The sequence below is a fragment of the Branchiostoma belcheri genome, unplaced genomic scaffold, assembly GCF_001625305.1.
Source record: "Branchiostoma belcheri isolate BF01 breed outbred unplaced genomic scaffold, Haploidv18h27 scaffold25, whole genome shotgun sequence".
Lineage (NCBI taxonomy): Eukaryota > Metazoa > Chordata > Leptocardii > Amphioxiformes > Branchiostomatidae > Branchiostoma > Branchiostoma belcheri.
The window spans coordinates 580,249-598,511 of record NW_017803854.1 but is presented as its reverse complement, the minus strand read 5'-3'; the positions used below and the strand labels follow the sequence as shown (position 1 = coordinate 598,511).

Below are 18,263 nucleotides of genomic sequence, written 5' to 3'. Positions count from 1 at the left end.
AGGATGGCACTCAGGCCTTGTTGTATTATTAACATTTATAACAGACACTGTAACCTCTGGAAATAGGTTTTATTTAGGCCGCACCAATTTAATTTCTTGGTTAACGGATTTTTTTAGAAAAATAATGGAGCGGGCGGGTGAAAAAAAAAACAGGCCTAGGCATCCTATTAATATTATGGCCCAAAATGGTATGATAGGAGCCATGAAGTCAACACACCAGGCTGGTTCAAAATTTAAACAATGACTTTTAACTTTAACTTTTAATGATACCACTGCATTGAAAGACTGAATAACTGTAACAACTAGGAAGAAATGGACTGATTTCAACTGTTCAGGCAAAATATGAGCATTTTGCAGTAGATTCTGAATTTTTTTTTTTTTCAAATCAGAAAAAAATGAAGCGGGCGAATCTGTTAACCAAGAAATCAAATTGGTGTGGCCTCTACCTGGATGCCATCCTCCGTAGTTTCTACCGGCTCCTAATGTCTGTGGTGGCCTGGAGGATGGTACCCAGGCTGGGTTTTATAATTAGGATAGCCTCTGTCTTGTGGTAGGTGACAAGTGTTTTTATGGATGTGACTATTGCACCATAGCAAGGCAACAGAACAAGTATTACAAACATTAATATGGACTTTTAAGGCCAGTGGAAGACCATGAGGGTATTCTAGCATATGCCAAGCCATGGTCCATACCACGGTGCTTGAGTCTGCACAGGGTATATAGATTAATTTTATGCATCCTGCTATTTTTTTCTGTTATATCCTTTATGCATTCTGTTATCCACTGTAGAGAAAGTAGGACTTAGGTCTAGGAAAAAAAAATCTCATGTTTCTTATTCCCAACAAATGAGAGAATTCATATATGAGCCCTAGTTTTTCAGGACTGAAATCGGAAATGCAACATTTTTTCCCTACGCTTAATGCTTAATTGTGCATTCCAGGGACTTTGTTTCACCAAGGGGGTTAAAAATTGGTTTTAAGCTCCTTGATGTCACCTGTGTTGGTTGAATAATTTGGCCTTTACTATTGAGGAAAACCAATGCAGAAAAACAAAATTTAAAATGGTGTGTCCAATTGTGTGTATTTGTGTAATAGTATGAGGTACCAATTAATTTTTGGTACATATAGGTATATTTCAAATGGTGGAATATAATAATTATGTGGTCTATGGAAGTACAAAGAGATATATATATAATATTATGTAATTGTGAGGAGAAAGGAGCACTGCAAATGCAAAGCAATTCTTGAATTTTGAAGTATCGCTTTGAGATTTTCAGCAGATTGAAATTTGAAACAAAGGCAGGCAAGTTAACCTTCTCCCTGCTACCTAACCTACTAATCAATAGAGAACTAGTAGCCAAATGGCTATGTCAGTATGTTGAAGGCTAAATAAAACCAGAGGCAATTGTAACAATGTATCTGTACAATGTACATCATGAGAGAAATATTGTACTTTTAGGATTTGTATGTACTGATTTTTTTTGTTCTGTAGGCAAAGCAGTGTTACAACATGATGTGGATACGTGCTACATGTACCATGTAGATGTAGGGTTTGTGTTGTGGATGCTCGACAATAAAGAAATGATGGTGGAATGGACATTGGTGAATTTGTATTGTGTACTGTTGAAACTGCCAAAATGAAGGAATACGTTAGTTTTCAGGGCTTGAAATCCTTTTTCTACATACCTGTATGGTGCTAGCCTCTACCAGGCTTCGGGATGCAGCTGAAAAGAGTAGAAATTGGCCAAATAAAGAGATAGCATGCCAAGGGAGTTTGGCCAAAGAGAGAACAGTTTGCCGCTTCAGGCCTGAAGCCTGGTAGAGGCTATACTGGTGCATTGAAAAATTACCATGCACCAGACAAATTTTACCTGCACTAATCAGACTTCATGGGTCATACTAAGTACTGTTCAGAACCCATTGCCATGATTTCCTCCATGCATCATAGGTGGTGACAGTCAATGCAGCAAATAAAAACCCACATACACTTATATGTGTAACGTTATGTACATGTACATGTATCTATAAACCCAGTACATGGGCCATTGCAGGTAGATATCAGAAATATCTGCACAGCTCCAGTGTATCTGCAGCAAGGTAACTTGCAGGTTTTCTCTGAGCTATAACACTGACAGTTATGCAAAAGCGCCCCCTATTGTGCACATGTGGTACTGCACATTAGGTTTTAATAAAAACAAATCTGATTCATCACTTTCTGCAGCTAACTACCAAGAGGAGAGCAGGTTAGCCTCCTTCGCAGTCTTGTTGGGCGTCTGCGTTATTTTTTTCTTATTTTTTCTTTCTTCTTCCCTCGGCAGCAAATCGTCCCTCACGGCGGCATATTACTCGCGTTGCTCATAGAAAAAAATAACGCCGACGCCCAACAAGACTGAGAAGGAGGCTAAGAGCAGGTGTGAATGTTGCTGATGTACTGTACATGTACATTTGTAGCTTGTATGCATGTATTAGCAAAACACATACAATCAGTGAAAATAAAACCATAGCGAATGTAAAATGCATTTACAGTATCTAATTCTTCAGGCTTTGGTCAACTTTGCCTAAATCTAGCCTCCGTAGCAGGCTTATAGAACTGGGGGTTTGGTGGTCTTTGGCTGTTTTCTAAAATGGGATTAATTTAACCAGGCCGGCTATGTTGTCTATATGCAATCAGGAAATAGCACATAAAAGATCCTGAAGACCCGCAGTTTTTGGCATGCTATGGAGGCTAGCCTAAATCCACCAGAAGAATCCTGAGGACCACAGGAAGAATAGCTGAGATGTCAAGCTAAATATTGTGGATCCTAATAAAGTATAAGTCAAATCCAATGTGGAATGAAATGAAATGTAGACAAATGATCAACCTCCACCAACCTTTGGGATTGAACAGATGAGTTTTATTTACACATAGCACATGTAAAAATAGAATTACAACAAAGAATGCTGTGGGAAAAATGAACTCATAAAACAGTGGCAAACCGTGAACCACACTGTTCATAATACCTCGTATAAAAACTAGATCATCTGTGATCACATACAAAATTACTTACATCGAACGTGATCGTCAATAATACCTTCTCCACCACCAATATTATTATTCACACCTATCACCAATAAAATAACACCAAGTTCTGTTCACAATAATTACAGCTATGGCTTTTACCTAGCAATCTGGATATACATACAACCCCAAAACATACAAATTGAATGCACTGTACATTGAATTTCACAACTTACACACTGAATGAGGGCATCCTGAGGATCTATGATATTCATCTCAATGCAGTTTAATTCACTTGGGGCAGGGGGCATTTCTTTGGCCCCATCATATTTCTTTAGTGACAAGTGTTGGTGACAAATATTCAGATGTATGATTCTGTTAAAAGTTGTTATGGTCTTTGCTGCTATCTGCAGTAAAATTAGAATTCAACAATTCAGCAACAAAGACTGACTTTATATACTAGACGTACACGTATACTATTGCCAACTACCACATGTGTGTACTAGCCCAAATGCATTGGAACGGTCCAGCTAAAACAATACACCTTTCTTGACCAAAAGGCAATACTAGTACTGTATCAACATTATTGAAATTGCTGGCCCACCTTGGAATGAAAATGGGCTGTTCCATATTCGTGTACTTCCAAAATTCATGAATCTAATTCTGGATTATGCCATTTTACAGAGGGGGGTACCAAAAGTGATACACTTGTGATACATCAATGAAACATACAACTTTGTGCCATATTTTTTAAGTCCTATGTGCCATTCTAACTCTAAACAACTCTTACAACACTACAGTAGCTGTAGCTTTTTTTACAAAAAATATGCGTAGTCTCCAAGTCTAAATTCTGGTATGGCTGTTGTTGTACGTTTGTGGAATATTTCAACCACAATTGCTAACACTTACATTACATTTTGGACAGAAAATCCTGTGACACAAGGCACAAAAACCTTGTAAAGTAGAGAAGGAATGTTAATTAAAAGTTCTTAAACATGGCCACAAGAAGTATCTTACTCAGTTCTACGACAACACTGCACTTATAGTCAGCCAAATTCCAATTCTTTCAGCCATGCTACATTGTATAACATATTTACAATCTGTTACCCTTTCATTCACCCAATTCCTATTTTCTTTTGGTGGAAGAACACTATAGGACCTCAATATGAAATGTCTTACTAATAAGTTAAGAAGTGCAACGCCACTATAAATATAACAGATTTTGATGGATATTCATATTTACAACTCGACAGTCTTTCGCCCGCAACTAGACTTAACATCCTTACATCACCATGGCAACCTGCTATAAAAAAGACCTCTAAACTCCAATGAACTTCAGGATACACTTTAACTACACAAGCTGTGTTGGGGGACAGAATGGCTTTTTTACAGGTACATTTGACTGAGAAAAATGAGACAGCTTGTCAACTGAGAAGCAATGATGATGCAGACATCCTACCGGTACTCATCACCTCAAAGGATGTTGGACTTCTATGGACCTGTTTTCATATAGTATTACATGTACAGTAGTTCTCTTAGTTTGTTTTGACAGAAATATTTTGTAAGCCAAGGAGGTAGCTTCATGCAGTCTATGTTGTATTTGTAGGTGTCAAGACTCCTTGCCTCTTTGTGCAAGTTGTCAAGTATGAGAAGGGAACACCTGTGCTGTCCTTGCACAAGTCTATTTTTCATTTTTGTCATCTTTTCTACATCAGAGGTCAAACTATGCCGTGGTCCCGGTGCGGGGCTGTCCTCTGCGTGATTTCAGGAGTGCCCGTTCTGGGAGTACTGGCCCAGCTTCCTGTTCAGGTCCTCTATTCTGATGTCCTTCAGGTGCAGGAGGTGCTCAAGCCGCCGGATCTTTGCGTTCAGGATCTGGGGAAAAAGTTGTAAAGGGAGTTCGTGTTAGGCTGGGAAAGTCAACTGGTTTATCCATCTACAATGCCTACCATGTTAGCAACAGCTTTGTTCCAACATATTAAAGGAATTCACTATTGGTTTTTGAAAAAAAAAACTATAACAGACAAAAGATCTGTTTTCAAAGACAATTCAAACTCTACTACACATGTGATTAGTGTTGACTTGTGCTCTCATTTTAGTGGTGCAGAGGAAGAGTGACGTATGTCACTTGAAACGCTTAGAAGTACAATTCATCCAGTAATACTAATAGAGTTTGATTTGCCTTTGAATATTGTTTACCTGGATGTCTAGTCTTCATCAATGTATAAAAGACCTGTTTGTTTGTTTTTTAGTTAGTTTGTTAAAAAATGTTTCCACATACATGTACAGTTTCCTGTGATGCCAGGAAGGCCTGTTCCTTCTCCTCCAGCAGCAGCCGAACTTCAGGGTCAAGGCCGTCCACGTTGACCCGGGTCATCGACCTGGTTCTGGGCACCTGGCCTCCGCTGTAACAGGCATAAGTGGCAATGAGACCAAAAAACAGGGAAAGCAGCTAGGACTTGGGGTCCTAGCCAGCCTGAAATACTGTGCATGTATTTTCCCGTTATCTCAATTTTGTTTGACCTAATATCACCAAACATGCACCATACTAGTAGGTTTAAAAAAGGAGAATTTAGCCAAATATGGAGAATACTTGGCCAGGGGAGTTTAGCCAACATAGTCCACTTCCTAGCACAGTTACACGTAGGGGGACTAACCCTCCCATGGACTGACTCTTCTGGCCAATTATTCTTTGCCAAATTCTATTATTCGTAACCCATAGGATAGGAAGACCACTAAAAACCACAACTCTCAAAATCTATTCTGTAACTGTGGTTTCTTCAGGAAACAACTAAGGAGAGACTTTAAGATAACAGAGAAAGATGTATCTTTCTAGTCAACATGCATTAAACCAAACTACACTAAAATACTGGCTATGACTGTGTCTTTCTACAGAATAGTAGGGAAACCTGCCACCACCTTCTTCTTTTCAAAGCACCGTTTTCTGTGGGTTGTCCCTTTCTGTTCACTACCCCACCTCCATTCTTGCAATGGTATCACCCAATCAATAATCGAACAACATGTGCATAGGGCTGTACCACTCAGGTTTTGGGGGTGAGCAAGTGAAGGCAGAATCAATCAGAAATACAGCAATATACCAGTCTCTGTTCAAAATACCTGTAATAAACATTCCTAAACTTTGCAACAAATGGTTCTACATACTAGTATACCTTTCTAAGGCCACAGCAAGCAATTTTTATAGATCATCAGCACGCGCATTGATTTTTGCCTGATTTTGTTAAAAAAAAGAAAATAAATTTTCATGGTCTCTGACAGTGGACAACATGCCGAAAATGGACACAATGTTGTACATGCCTATCACTTCATATTTGGAGTCTAAGGATGTCATCCATAAAATTTACCTGCTGTGGCCTCCTTCTGTATCTGTATCTGTATAGCCGGTATAACCGCCTTTCGGCGTAACACACCAGCTTCGCATGTAACAAATCACATCACAACTTCAAAATGTATCCCCATTCCTCATTGGTGGGCTACGTAATGACACTAAGAATAACAAGTCCTCTTCTTACCTCCCGATGCCATTTTTCCCCTCGCGGCCCCACCTGTCTTGTCCCTCCATAGAGCCATTCCGAGGTGACATTTTGGCCATCTGGGGTCTCTGCATCCTGGGGTCACGGAACTGGGGGTAGGGGTCAACTGGAAATAAACAAAAAAAAAACAACAACAAATAAACAAACTGGAACAATACAAGAAAATTATTGCTGTTCAAAGAAGCAATATTCTGATATGAGCTCTATACATGGTTTACTGATAATTTGCTGAATTGTGAACTTCAGGCATAATTTTCAAAAACATTTATCAATTAAGGACTATTTAACCTTAACACTTTTGGAACTATGATCCTTTGTTTACTGTCAACAGAACCTGTCACTTTGGATACACATAACTTGATTACACTCCAACTGTTCCATTTTTGGAGTCAATAGGGGTGGGTAATTTTGTTTTAAGTAATTTAACACCCCTTACTTTTCCCTCACATGGTTCCCAATATTAAAACAGCATAGCTGATATCTGATAGTTTATGGTTGAGTATAGATAGACAGACAGTACTGATGAATGTTGAAATGGTGTGCATTCTTCTAGTGATTAGATTTTCTGTGCATATGTGAACTAGAGTGCAGTTTGTACTTGTGTGGGAAGTGAAAACACTTTATAAGAGCACTAAGAACACATTGTGAAGTCTTTTTCACAAAAAGCAAATTCAATACTTAGCGCTCTACAAGGTATAGTTTGAAGTGTACTTGAAACAGTTTCACTGTGCAAAGACACACTTTCACAGACCAACAGAAAACGGTGCGTAAGTATGATGCATGGATCTACCATCAAGGCTGGATGGGCGAGAGGTGATTTGTCCTTCTGGCAATGCTTGCACTTCAGAAGGAAAGTTAAAAATAAACAAAGAACAAAATTTAATATAAAACCAGACAATCCAAAAGATGTGCAAACATTAGTCCCTAATTCTTTATACTGTAGTTTCAACAGAAATTCAAGTCTTGAAATTTGAGCTTTAGCATAATTCAAGAACCACACGTTTAGATTCATTAACACTCTGCTAATAAAAATTCAAACTTGCCCTTAAGAGTGATTGGTTCAGTTATTATACATGTTTGCTTGCTTCCAGTTCAAGTTGACTGTTTATTCTAGCAGACTATCAACAAAAGAAAAGGGAAAACTGTTTTATTCTGGATTTCATTTTCTGTTGAGAACAAGCCCACAAACTAGAGAATGAAGTACTAGTACATGTAACTACTAGCTTCTATACCTAGCTTACTTAGACTTATACTTAGAGGCAGTCAGAGCAGTTCAGTAGGTTTGGTCAGCGGCCAGTTTCTCTACATCCTTCCACTGAAGTTCTAATTCAGATTTACTGTTTTACTAGCTTACTCCTACATTAACCCAGGTAACATGTTCAAAGCATCTGATAAAATGAAATACGAAGAAAACTGCTCCCAACATATATAGACTGTAAGAAACAGGAGGCGAGCAGTAGAATCAGATATAAACCCTCCTGGTCCTGGGCCTCCTGGTCCAGGGCGCCAGCTTACAATCCAACGCTCCTACTGAATCAGCTAAAAGGTCTACACCCATCGGCCGGGTCAGTTGGCAGCGCCTATAAACCCCCCACTGTTACACTACTCCCCCTTTTCTTTTCAAGATTCGTACTCGAATCTTCCGAATTCGACATCCCAGGAGCGGCATGTCTGCAATGCTGGTATGGAAATAAAGAATTGAATTTGAAGAATTGAACCTACCTCCTGGCAGTGGATAGGGGTCCTGTATGTAGCTCCTGCCTCCTCCGTACATGTCATGCCCATTCATGTGATAATAGTCATTGTAACCTTCTGGGGATTTCATCTCCGCCTGCAACACCAAGTGTGATTGTGTGTTAAAGAAATACTAGTAGGTGTTCACTGCAACTAGTCAGAATTACAACAATGCTTGAAACCATAGATACACATGTCTGTTCAAATAATGTATGTGTATGTGCGTTGGAATGAAAGGTGTGTTAACTCAGTACAAGTAATTTTTCTCAGTGTGTATTGTGTGTTAGTATTGTTCAACAATAGGTGTGTATCAGATCAGTTATGTGTATTGGTATAAAAAATCAACTTCATGTGTAGTAATAGGTGTGTCACTGTGTGTGTGTGTGTCTCATAAAAATGCAATACATCTATGTTATGATAACAAAAGGTTTGTATGAATGTGGAAACAATCCATGTGTATTGGAAAAATAGGAATGTGTACTTGGAACCACCACTCTTAGTTCTTCTTTCTTTGTATAGAATTTGCTATTGTGAGCAATTAGCCACTGAATGATAAACAAACAAACAAGCAAACAAACAAACAAACAAATAAACGAGCGAGCAGTGTCTTACATCTGCAGATTTTTTCCTCCTCTCCAGATAAGCGATGATCTTGAGTCGTAGCTGGTTCAGCACCACCTCCACCACCCCAGGCTTACAGTTACACACCGCTCGCATCACGTCGTCTGGGACTTGGAAGTTCAACTTGTTGAAGACTTTCCTATAGAAGACATACAACGGTTGCACTGTCAATGACTTTTTCCTTGCACTCTGTTCACTGTTCTCACCAGAATTTCACAGCCAGGGGTCAGGTACAAAGGGACAACTTTCCACGCTGCAGCATCAAGAAATAATTCACCGACTTTCTTTTTTCTACACCTGTCACCATGCACCGTGAACATATATTTCAGTGAACACTTCCACTTTTCTCAGACCATAAACTTTTGCTATCTTGAACATAAAGTGAATCACAGTTCTTTCTGTGGTAAACTGAAAGTAAGTGGTAAGAAAACCCAATCTACTAGTCTAAACAAACTGAAACCACATCACCCAGGTTTTGTTTAGACTAGATTGGACTCTGTAATGGCAGCTGACCTGTTGAGAGTTCCCCAGTTGCTGAGTTTCTGCTGTGTGGAGTTGGCAGGGCTGTAGTTGTGTAGGTCCACCATTCGGGGCAGGAAGTGTCTTACAATCTCTGCTGCCATCACTGCAAACATTAGATTAGAAACAACATTAGCTATGAGTATGACAGAGCACTATGTAGTGCAGCTTGTGTAAAACAAATGTAGCCTGGGTACCATCCTGGTAGGTTTACATCTGCTCCAACAGTTGCTAGTGTCTCAAACTAACCAGGATGGTACCCTGGCTACAACAAATTACAGATTTCAGACTACTCTCATCTGCCGAATAAACATACCCCCCGGAATAAACGTACCCCCCGGACAAATCTTCAAAATCAAATAAACATACCCCCGGAATAAACGTACCCCCCGGAAAATTACCAAAATTGACGGGTAACCTGTGTCTCTTGTACTAAAATGCGCCCTTACTGATATATGCACAAATCTTTAACTGTTATTTGCAATTAGGAATTGAAATAGACAAAAAAAAGGGGGCATTTAATATTTCGTATTTTGATAAGCACCACCCATGACAATAGAACATTCAGATGAATTTATGCACGCGGTGATTGCAAAAACCGGCCCGAAAATGACAAGTTTCTCGCTACAATACGCGTTTATAAACGTCTTCACGTCGATGATTTGTCAATTTTTTTCACACGAAGTTGAAAAAAATTACTGGTTTTCAAAAAATTAATAAACGTACTGTGCAAAATAAGAACGTACTGGGTGGATGTTAGGGCCCAAAAAAATAAACGTACCCGTATGTTTATTCGGAAGATGAGAGTACTGTTCTGGGAAATATTTGGGTGTTTTGTGGTTTTTATCTTCATCCCTCCTGTCATTCTGCCTGTCAATCTTCTCCCCCACCCATGGGCTCTCAGCTTACTCCCTAGTTCATGCCTCTTTCCCATGCCTGACCTTTTGGTATCCCCCATGTCATTCTGTCTGTCAATCTTTCTCCCACCCATGTGCTGTCAACCTACTCTGTCCTTACAGATTATACATTCACAAACCTAGAGCTCAGCCACCAAAAACAATACCTCAGGGAAGTGATGACAAAAAAAAGGCAAAGTGATACTTAAAATCACTATTCATTTGCTTGTGGTTAACATTTTCCCTGCTACTGTCAAATGAAACCACTGTGAAAGTAACTGCATTAATTACAGTAATCATGCAATTTGCATATCTTGTGCTAGATCTACTACTAGTACTAGTGTTTCTTTTGAACTAATAGATTCCTCGCCCTCTATTCTTCTCAGGCACTGCTCCCATAAGCCATATGCTTACATGGTACATATAGCTCAATATGTTCGTACATCTTTAACTGCGTCAAGAAACGAGAAGTAGTTGAACCTGTAAATAGTAGATCACATTAGTATGTATTAGTATGTAAATGTCATTACTGTATTCTTTTTCCCTGTTTGTTCATGACCTGTACTTAGCTTGTTAGAGCACAAACGTACAATAAAGGTCTTTCATTCATTCATTCATATATATATATATATACATATATACTATTATGGTGTATGTACTTAATGAATAGATGTCAGACGATTGTACACACAGACCTCTGACATTCACACGCAACATTCAGCCTTGATCTTTTCTCTGTGTGGTGAAGCTGTCACCCTATCAAGATGTGTGTAACTTACGAGCATGGATGTTTTTCATGCTGAGAGGCCAACTCACGAAGATTAACCCCGAAACCAAATATTTTCACGTTCCCATGGTTGGTCGCGGCGTGGCGTGTGTGCGACTTGCATGGCTGTCTGTATCGGTTCTTAATATTTGATGAGACATTGTGTTTATGTATAAATCACTTCTGATGACATGTTATTACACAGTGACACGTATTAGTAGGTACTCGAGTACATCCCTCAATATTGAGTTCTGGAAAGTATAATAGTCCACATATATAAATTGATGTTCAAATTCCCAGATGCTACAACACTCAAATTTTGAAGACTTATCACAAATATGTGTATACATGTATGTATATACATATGTATGTGCATCTTTTAAAGTTTTTTAAAAAGTTTGTGGTTGTCACATTTCTGTAATCATATAATACAAAACGGGGAGATCAACCATCTGAATCGGCATTGCTAAAAAAAGCCTATGAAATACAATTTGTGGTACTAGAAGTTATTATAATTATACATAAGTCCTGTAATCGAAATCGTAGTCTGCCTCTTGGAACTTTACGGTACTTGTGTTTGGCAGTGCTCTTTAAAAGTTGTGCTTGATCCATGTTATGTCATTATGAGGTTATACAAGCTGTACTGTTGTGGAAGATTATGGATATCATGGGATTTTACATTGAGTGTACATGGGTCAAACATGACAAAATTATATTTTGCCCTTGCTTTTTGTAATACAAATTTATTGTATTTTCAACACATTAAAATTTCTCTTTGTGTTTTTATGACTATGATATGACATGCTCCCAGCTCCCTTTGTTTTAGATGTTGTTGAGTGGTAAAAAAAACACACCTCCATGAATTCATATCATAATATGCCCTTTCAACAAAAGATCATAGTATACTCTTACAAATGATGGTGTTGACGTGTACATGTGAGTTTATAATATAAATTCTATGTAAATACGATGCTTTGTACGTGCGTTGTACCACAGGCCAATGTCTAACCCATGTCTTTTATATCAGTAAATCCCTGCGATTTAATAATTTACAGTGATTCTAAAGCTTCTAATCGTCTTTTCATAAACTCCAAGGTCTGACCCTGCATATCTAAGACTCTATGTTGTGCCTAATATATGTCACAAAAGCAGCAAAATAGACTATTTATGATTCTTACTTCATAAGATTTACACAAATGTGTGCAAACACACGACAAATATCGCATCTTGAAAGGGTTTTGGGTGACGAAAAAACGACGTAAGAAACACAACATCCTGAAAGGTGTTATCTGACACCTTACCGCCATCGCTGAAGTCTCTGGTGATGTTTTTCTTGGGTCTAGTCAGAGGAATCTCGTCGATCCAGGAGTACAACTCTTGGAGGGACTCTTCGTCTAACTCTCCGGCCATCGCTGCTTCCATCTAAGGCTCCAAAATCCGTTCAAACCGGGACGATGTGCAACATTCCAACCGGAATTTACGCCATGTTTTGTTTGTCGTCAACGCGTCAAAGTCTCGCCAAGTCTCGGGTGAGTCACGTCGTCTCGCGAGAGCTGGTATGGGTTTAAAGGGTCGATCGCGAGCACACCTGGATGACGTCACAAAAATGGCGCGAATTTCGAAATATCAAAACATCAAAACGCGCCAAATCATGAGTAATTCGATGGCCAAAGACTGAAAGAGTATAGTTTGTCCACCTTTGACTGTTCTAGTGACAAGAATGACAAACACACGAAAGATTTTTACTACCTGATTGAACATTCTGATACATTTTATATCGAATTTTGAGCTGGAATTTTTCAGGAGTTCAGGAAATGGTTTTGAGTGGTCAAGGTCATTTTGACGATTAACGTTATGCCCTAGTAAGTAACGTTACAGTATCATATACATGTGTATATATATTGTAACCTTTATGAAATAGTATAGTGATAGTATGCATAGAACGTATAAGCATTACTAGTACTATAGACGTTAGAGTAGATTTCAGCGAGCTGCGAGATATGTAATCCCGCTGAAGAGCTTGTCCTGTTATGATTGTTCTGCAAGAAATTGACTTGACTTGCCATTTTCAATGATTCACGAGAAAATAAAACACTCATGGCCATGTGAATTCAGAAAATTATCATTTTTTATTATTATAATCATTGAAATCATCTTATGAAGAGTTCTTCCCCATTCTCTCTCTCGATATAGTCGGAGTTGTGGAGTCTGACTTCTTTCAGAACCTTCAAGTCTGCTTCGCGAATTTCCGCCATTTGGTCCTCATGTTGAGGGTCGCACGCAGGTAGGATGGAAGGGACGCTCGTCCCCAGGATGAAGTCCCTCACGATCTGCACGACGATTGGTCCGCTGTCGATCTCGTTCACACCGTACCCTTGGATGTCCTCTTCCAACTCCCGTGCGTTGATCATCACGAAGGGCCGTTCCGGTTGTGTCGTATGCGCGTTTGTCAACCCGCACTGAATCTGCGTAAACTCAGAGATGTAATTCGCCAATGGAAAACGAATTGAATCCATGAGACGCCTTGGAAACGCTCCCCTGCCCCGGGGATCGATCCAGAAGATAATTGCCGAACGCTTCTCGTAATCCATTTGCGCGGCGACGAGCCGCCAGCGCTCGGGTGTGTAGAAGGGTAGGAGTACGGTGCTAGGCATGGTGCTCCAAGTCCCGTGTAACTCTCGGCAACAGACGCGAAGAGTGGGAGCAACGCTCTCCAGCACGTGCGACACGTTCTCTCCATGGCAGGGGTCCAGCACGACGGCTAGCTGCTCGTTCTCCACCAGGGGAGAGTCGCCAGGGGTCGCTTTTGAGCGGTGGTGGCTGCACAATAGAAGAAGAACTTTATTGTAGTCTCCACCAGACTCATTTTGCAGGCTAAATGAATAGTAGAAATCGACCAAAAAGGGGATATCATTGGCCAAAGGAGTTGGCCGGCCAGAGAGGGTCCAATTTGCCTGTACGGAATGTACCCTCTCTGTCCGGCCAACTTCTCTGGCCAATGCCACCCCCTTTTTTGGCTGATTTCTACTATTCATTCAGCCTTGCAAAGGAGTCTGGTGGAGACAAACTTTATTGCACGACAGACAGATGTAACGGGTACTCGTACATCGGTTGGTGATGCTAACAATATCTAACAGTTCGAAAGAGGTAAGGTAAGGAGACAGTTCTAACTGTTTAAGAAGCTGATCTACTTTCATATATAACAATAATGACACTAAGTATACTAATCTAACTCTATTGATAACAAGCGACAAAAACAAAAGGCCCACTGCAGTAACGTAGGGACCCCCCACAAAGCCCATTTTTGCACTTGACCTTGGTCTCCCCAACGGTAACCTGCCTGCCAAAAAGTCATGAACATCGATCCGTGCTTTCAGGATTTATGCCGCTGAATCCACAGTCTTCCACACTAAGGCAAACCGATTTTATACCCTTCTGTCAAAGGCAATTAACATGGTATTGCATACACGAAGGTGAGGAAGCGGTTTCTGACGTCACGCAGCAGACAGGTGACGTCAGCGGTGGAGTACACCCGGCTTCTCTCCGCGGCGTCCACGTAAGGGTTAGGCTTCATGGCTGGGGGGTGGTTGTGTGTGGAGAACAAAAAAAAAAAAAAAAAAAAAAAAAAACAGACGTGTCAAAGAATGTCTAGACGTTAGAAATTCCACCAATGATTGTAATGGCCTATTTTCTCCCATAATATACACTTTTGTGAGTAAAATTAAATAAAGGGACTGTTTTTACACAACAATCATCATGGACCATCTATGTGTGATTTAAGTGTCAAGACCAGTTGCTTAAGTAGATTGATTGAGTGTCGTCTTTCAATTCTCAAGGGGAAAGAAAGGCCGGGAATTTGCTATTCACATGGAGGTAAACCTCCATGCTATTCAAGAGGAATAGCTGGACCCACCATCAAGACATTGACGAAGAGCAGTGGATGCTACATGAAACGTCTGACAGTTTTCGAAATTTATTCAGTTGCTTGAGTATTAACAATTCCTTGTGTCCCTCCCATCAAATTTGAAACAGTAATTTTTGCCTAGATATTTCACTGGCTCCTCTTCCTAGTTTGTTTATTTTTGAAAAGAAAAGAAAGAGAACGTTCATGCATCTCCAATACAGCGATGAAAAAGACAATGCAGCGTTACCAAGAGGAGAGCTACTTATATTATAGAGGGTATCTGCCTTCTGTGACATCTTGTCACATCATACACTGATACAGTATAAATATAGCTTGATGTAGATATCGTGCGCGGTTTTTAATGTAGTTCAACTCACCTCGTTGAAAGAAAGGTCCGAGCTGAAACCTTCGCAGAGCTCTAACTCACTAAACCCATGGAACAAAGCATTCTACAGACAATACTAGTACCATCTCTGGATCCCCTGCTCTATTCGTCGCTTGTTTTGCTAGCGCTATGGGGCCTTGTGTAACATGCTGGTGCTATCTTTAATCGGCTGTCCTGCCATGTCAGACCTTATAAGGCACAGCACACGCCTTTATTTGGCGACGTCGAGGACAGAGCGAAATTCTCACGAAGCCCATAGACGCGTACTAAACGTATTGTATGGACACAGCTGGTTGTATCTATTAATTAATCCGCCAGTTATTGCTATAGCTATAGCCTACAAAAGCCAAGGCTTCTATTAAATCTATATCCTCAAGGAAATACTGCGAATTTATAAACTTTTGATTTGCCCCAACATTCAATGCCCTTCTAACTTGGACGAGCTTTTACCCACATACAAAGAATCATGAAAATGCATTTACAATTCCTCTAGTTATCCTATTAACGTATAGATCAACACTAGATAGAAATATTAGCGGTTGCTAATATAGACAGGTTCGCAATGTAGTGTATTAAGCTAAATCGGCTACTAGTATTTAAGGTCTCATACGCCAATTTCGCTGTCCCATAGACTTACACCTTAAAATACGTAACTATTTTGGCTGGAATCCAATCAAAAAAACATAAATAAAGAGTTTTTTTTATTTCTATAGCAAGCACACATATGTAAGGCAGTACATTGATTTGGCCATACCAAGGCCACAGCTTCAAGGCCACATACTCCTGTTTACCTGAGGGAGTATCGGTACGCTGCCGCCTGAGCTGTGTGTCCTTGAAATTGCTCAGACTACCAACTTTGGCCTGAGGAAAGGGAAATGAGGTCACGGAGAACAGAACAGATTCGGTGGCACTGCGTTTTCACTGTTTAAGACGGGAATACGAAGAGATACAGAAAATGTGCTGTGTGAGCCCTTTCAAGGGGCCCTGCAAGGGGGGTCCCGACAACGCTAAATTCTGAGAGCCGGCTACGTATTGCGCTGAATTCAAGAAGCCTCTCTACGCTCTACGCTAAATTCGAAAGATTCCTAACACAGAAGTTCACTTTTAGTGCTTTACCTTTTGCAGGGTTCCTTCTCATCCTTTTTCTAATCACCACTCACCTTGTAAACAAGTCCCTTATCAAAAGAAAAACACACCCCAAAACAAAATTCCACTTCTCTAAATAAGTGGTCTCATCTTTAGGACTACACATCCAAGAAAATACTGTTTTCTGAATTTAAAAAAGAAGAAGAAAAAAACTTCTGAAGAAAGAAAATTATTAATATGCACATTTTGATTGGTTTCTAACCATGGTTTCTATCCCTCTGTTTGCCTAAAAATCGATAATGTGATTGTATCAATTTTAAACCCCCTAAAATTAGCTGTGTCCAGGGGAGGGAGTCTCCTCCTGGCTGTTATCACAACCAGTTTAAAAACTATTATAGTCTTATTGTCGGGAAATCCCAGCCTTTCTACAGGAACACAGTTCTCCCCTGCTAGCGTTATTGTATCATCCCCAACAACACGGCCTTGAACAGCGATCAGATAGCGCTCAAGGACAAACAGCTGCAACTATTCAACTTTGTACATAAGCAGCAGAACGTCTAGAGGAAAATCCGTACAGTATAACACCCTGCAAATTATGTTTGTGAAAACGTATTGAGAAGCATTTCATGAAGACGATCGACCCTGAATTTGTCGTAAACCTTATAAGTAAGTTTGTGGGTTTGTAGCACAAGTTCTACCCCGCTATTGTAACATGTACAATCCCCACAGCAGTTGAATACTAGTATACATACGGTGAAAACGAAATGTGATAGCGCTTAGTCTAAGCCGCTTGTCTTTTAATTGACCTCAGATTGGACAGAGGTGAATTGTTATCAACCACACCGCTAACGTAGCGACCTGAGGTTAAGCCCAATGCGATGCCTGTCAGACACGTCTAGACGTAACTGCGCAAACCCTCCTTGATTAGTGGACTCTTCCATGATGTCAATGTCTTTGCATTGCAGCTATGTTGACCAAAACTATTGAGTATTTGGAACAACCTATTAAAAGCAACTAAAGGGTCCGTCAGCATTGTCAAAAGTTCATGAACTTTTCAAATTTGACCCGTAGGTTAATGTCAGGACCCTCGGAAATGGGCATTTAATTGGCAGGAAGCGAGTTAACGCACGATTTCTTGAAGGAAATGTCAATCAGATTTGCGGTGAATTTGAAATTATTCAATCTATTCGGACCAATCACGGTGGATATTTTGGGAGCCCCGGGAATGAAGTTTGTAATTAGCATGCCTTCCAGCCCTTGTCGTGTCAGTCTGACGTCAACCTGCCAGGGGCAGGACAGGCAGCAATTGATTCCGGAATCCTCTCGACTAGTTATCCAGTCTTCGGCTTTCTCACGCCACGCATGCCGAAGACACAGCGCCGATGTGCCGGCTGAGGTCACCTTCTGTTGGTTCACAACGCCGGCTAGGCGGGGAAGGACTGCAAGGACAAGCAGGATTCCCTGGTCTCTCCGACAGCTAAGCTAACCATGGCGGACCTACAGAAGAAGACCATCAAACTGTGAGGCCGAGCTCCAGCGAGAGGTGGAGGCGCTAGAACAGAAGTGGCAACAACTGCAGTCGCCCTCGTCCCATCCCCCTTCCTCCAGAAGAGCTGGCGATACATGTGGAGGGAAACGCGCACTTTCTTGGCTTTCGCCCGTCATTCATGCATGAAGCGAGAGCTGGCCTGGATGCACAGATTCACCAGAGTTTGTCGGTCGACCTATGCACAACCCCGATAAGACATCGCTGGGAACGTGCGGTTCCTTCTGGGTCATCCAGCTTTGTTCGATCGCAATGCCA

General features: G+C 40.5%; 2 protein-coding genes across 3 annotated transcripts; both read right to left on the bottom strand.

Annotated features, from left to right (window-relative positions):
* Positions 1–2,877: 2,877 nt before the first annotated feature.
* Positions 2,878–12,627, bottom strand: LOC109471502 (sperm flagellar protein 1-like). Of its 2 annotated transcripts, XM_019770838.1 has the most exons (8): positions 12,386–12,627; positions 9,417–9,528; positions 8,895–9,042; positions 8,271–8,379; positions 7,339–7,389; positions 6,528–6,654; positions 5,279–5,402; positions 2,878–4,872 (listed from the first exon to the last, which is right to left on the bottom strand). In XM_019770838.1, exons 1-8 carry the CDS (start codon positions 12,504–12,506, stop codon positions 4,762–4,764), a joined length of 903 nt encoding a protein of 300 aa, XP_019626397.1. In that variant the 5' UTR covers positions 12,507–12,627; the 3' UTR covers positions 2,878–4,761. The 2 variants fall into 2 exon arrangements, with proteins under 2 accessions (XP_019626397.1, XP_019626398.1); XM_019770839.1 differs by lacking the exon at positions 7,339–7,389.
* Positions 12,628–13,204: 577 nt separating this feature from the next.
* LOC109471515 lies at positions 13,205–14,658 on the bottom strand. The gene is made up of 2 exons (XM_019770853.1): positions 14,552–14,658; positions 13,205–13,904 (listed from the first exon to the last, which is right to left on the bottom strand). Exons 1-2 carry the CDS (start codon positions 14,656–14,658, stop codon positions 13,235–13,237), a joined length of 777 nt encoding a protein of 258 aa, XP_019626412.1. The 3' UTR covers positions 13,205–13,234.
* Positions 14,659–18,263: the final 3,605 nt, after the last annotated feature.

Coding starts and splice junctions, on each gene's coding strand:
- LOC109471502 (XM_019770838.1), bottom strand. CDS start 12,506: ATGGAAGCAGCGATGGCCGGAGAGTTAGACGAAGAGTCCCTCCAAGAG. Junction 6,655..7,338: donor TCGCCCATCCAGCCTTGATG/GTAGATCCATGC, acceptor GTTTATTTCCAG/TTGACCCCTACCCCCAGTTC. Junction 4,873..5,278: donor CATCACAGGAAACTGTACAT/GTATGTGGAAAC, acceptor CTTTTTCCCCAG/ATCCTGAACGCAAAGATCCG.
- LOC109471515 (XM_019770853.1), bottom strand. CDS start 14,658: ATGAAGCCTAACCCTTACGTGGACGCCGCGGAGAGAAGCCGGGTGTAC. Junction 13,905..14,551: donor AACCGCTTCCTCACCTTCGT/GTATGCAATACC, acceptor TCTATTGTGCAG/CCACCACCGCTCAAAAGCGA.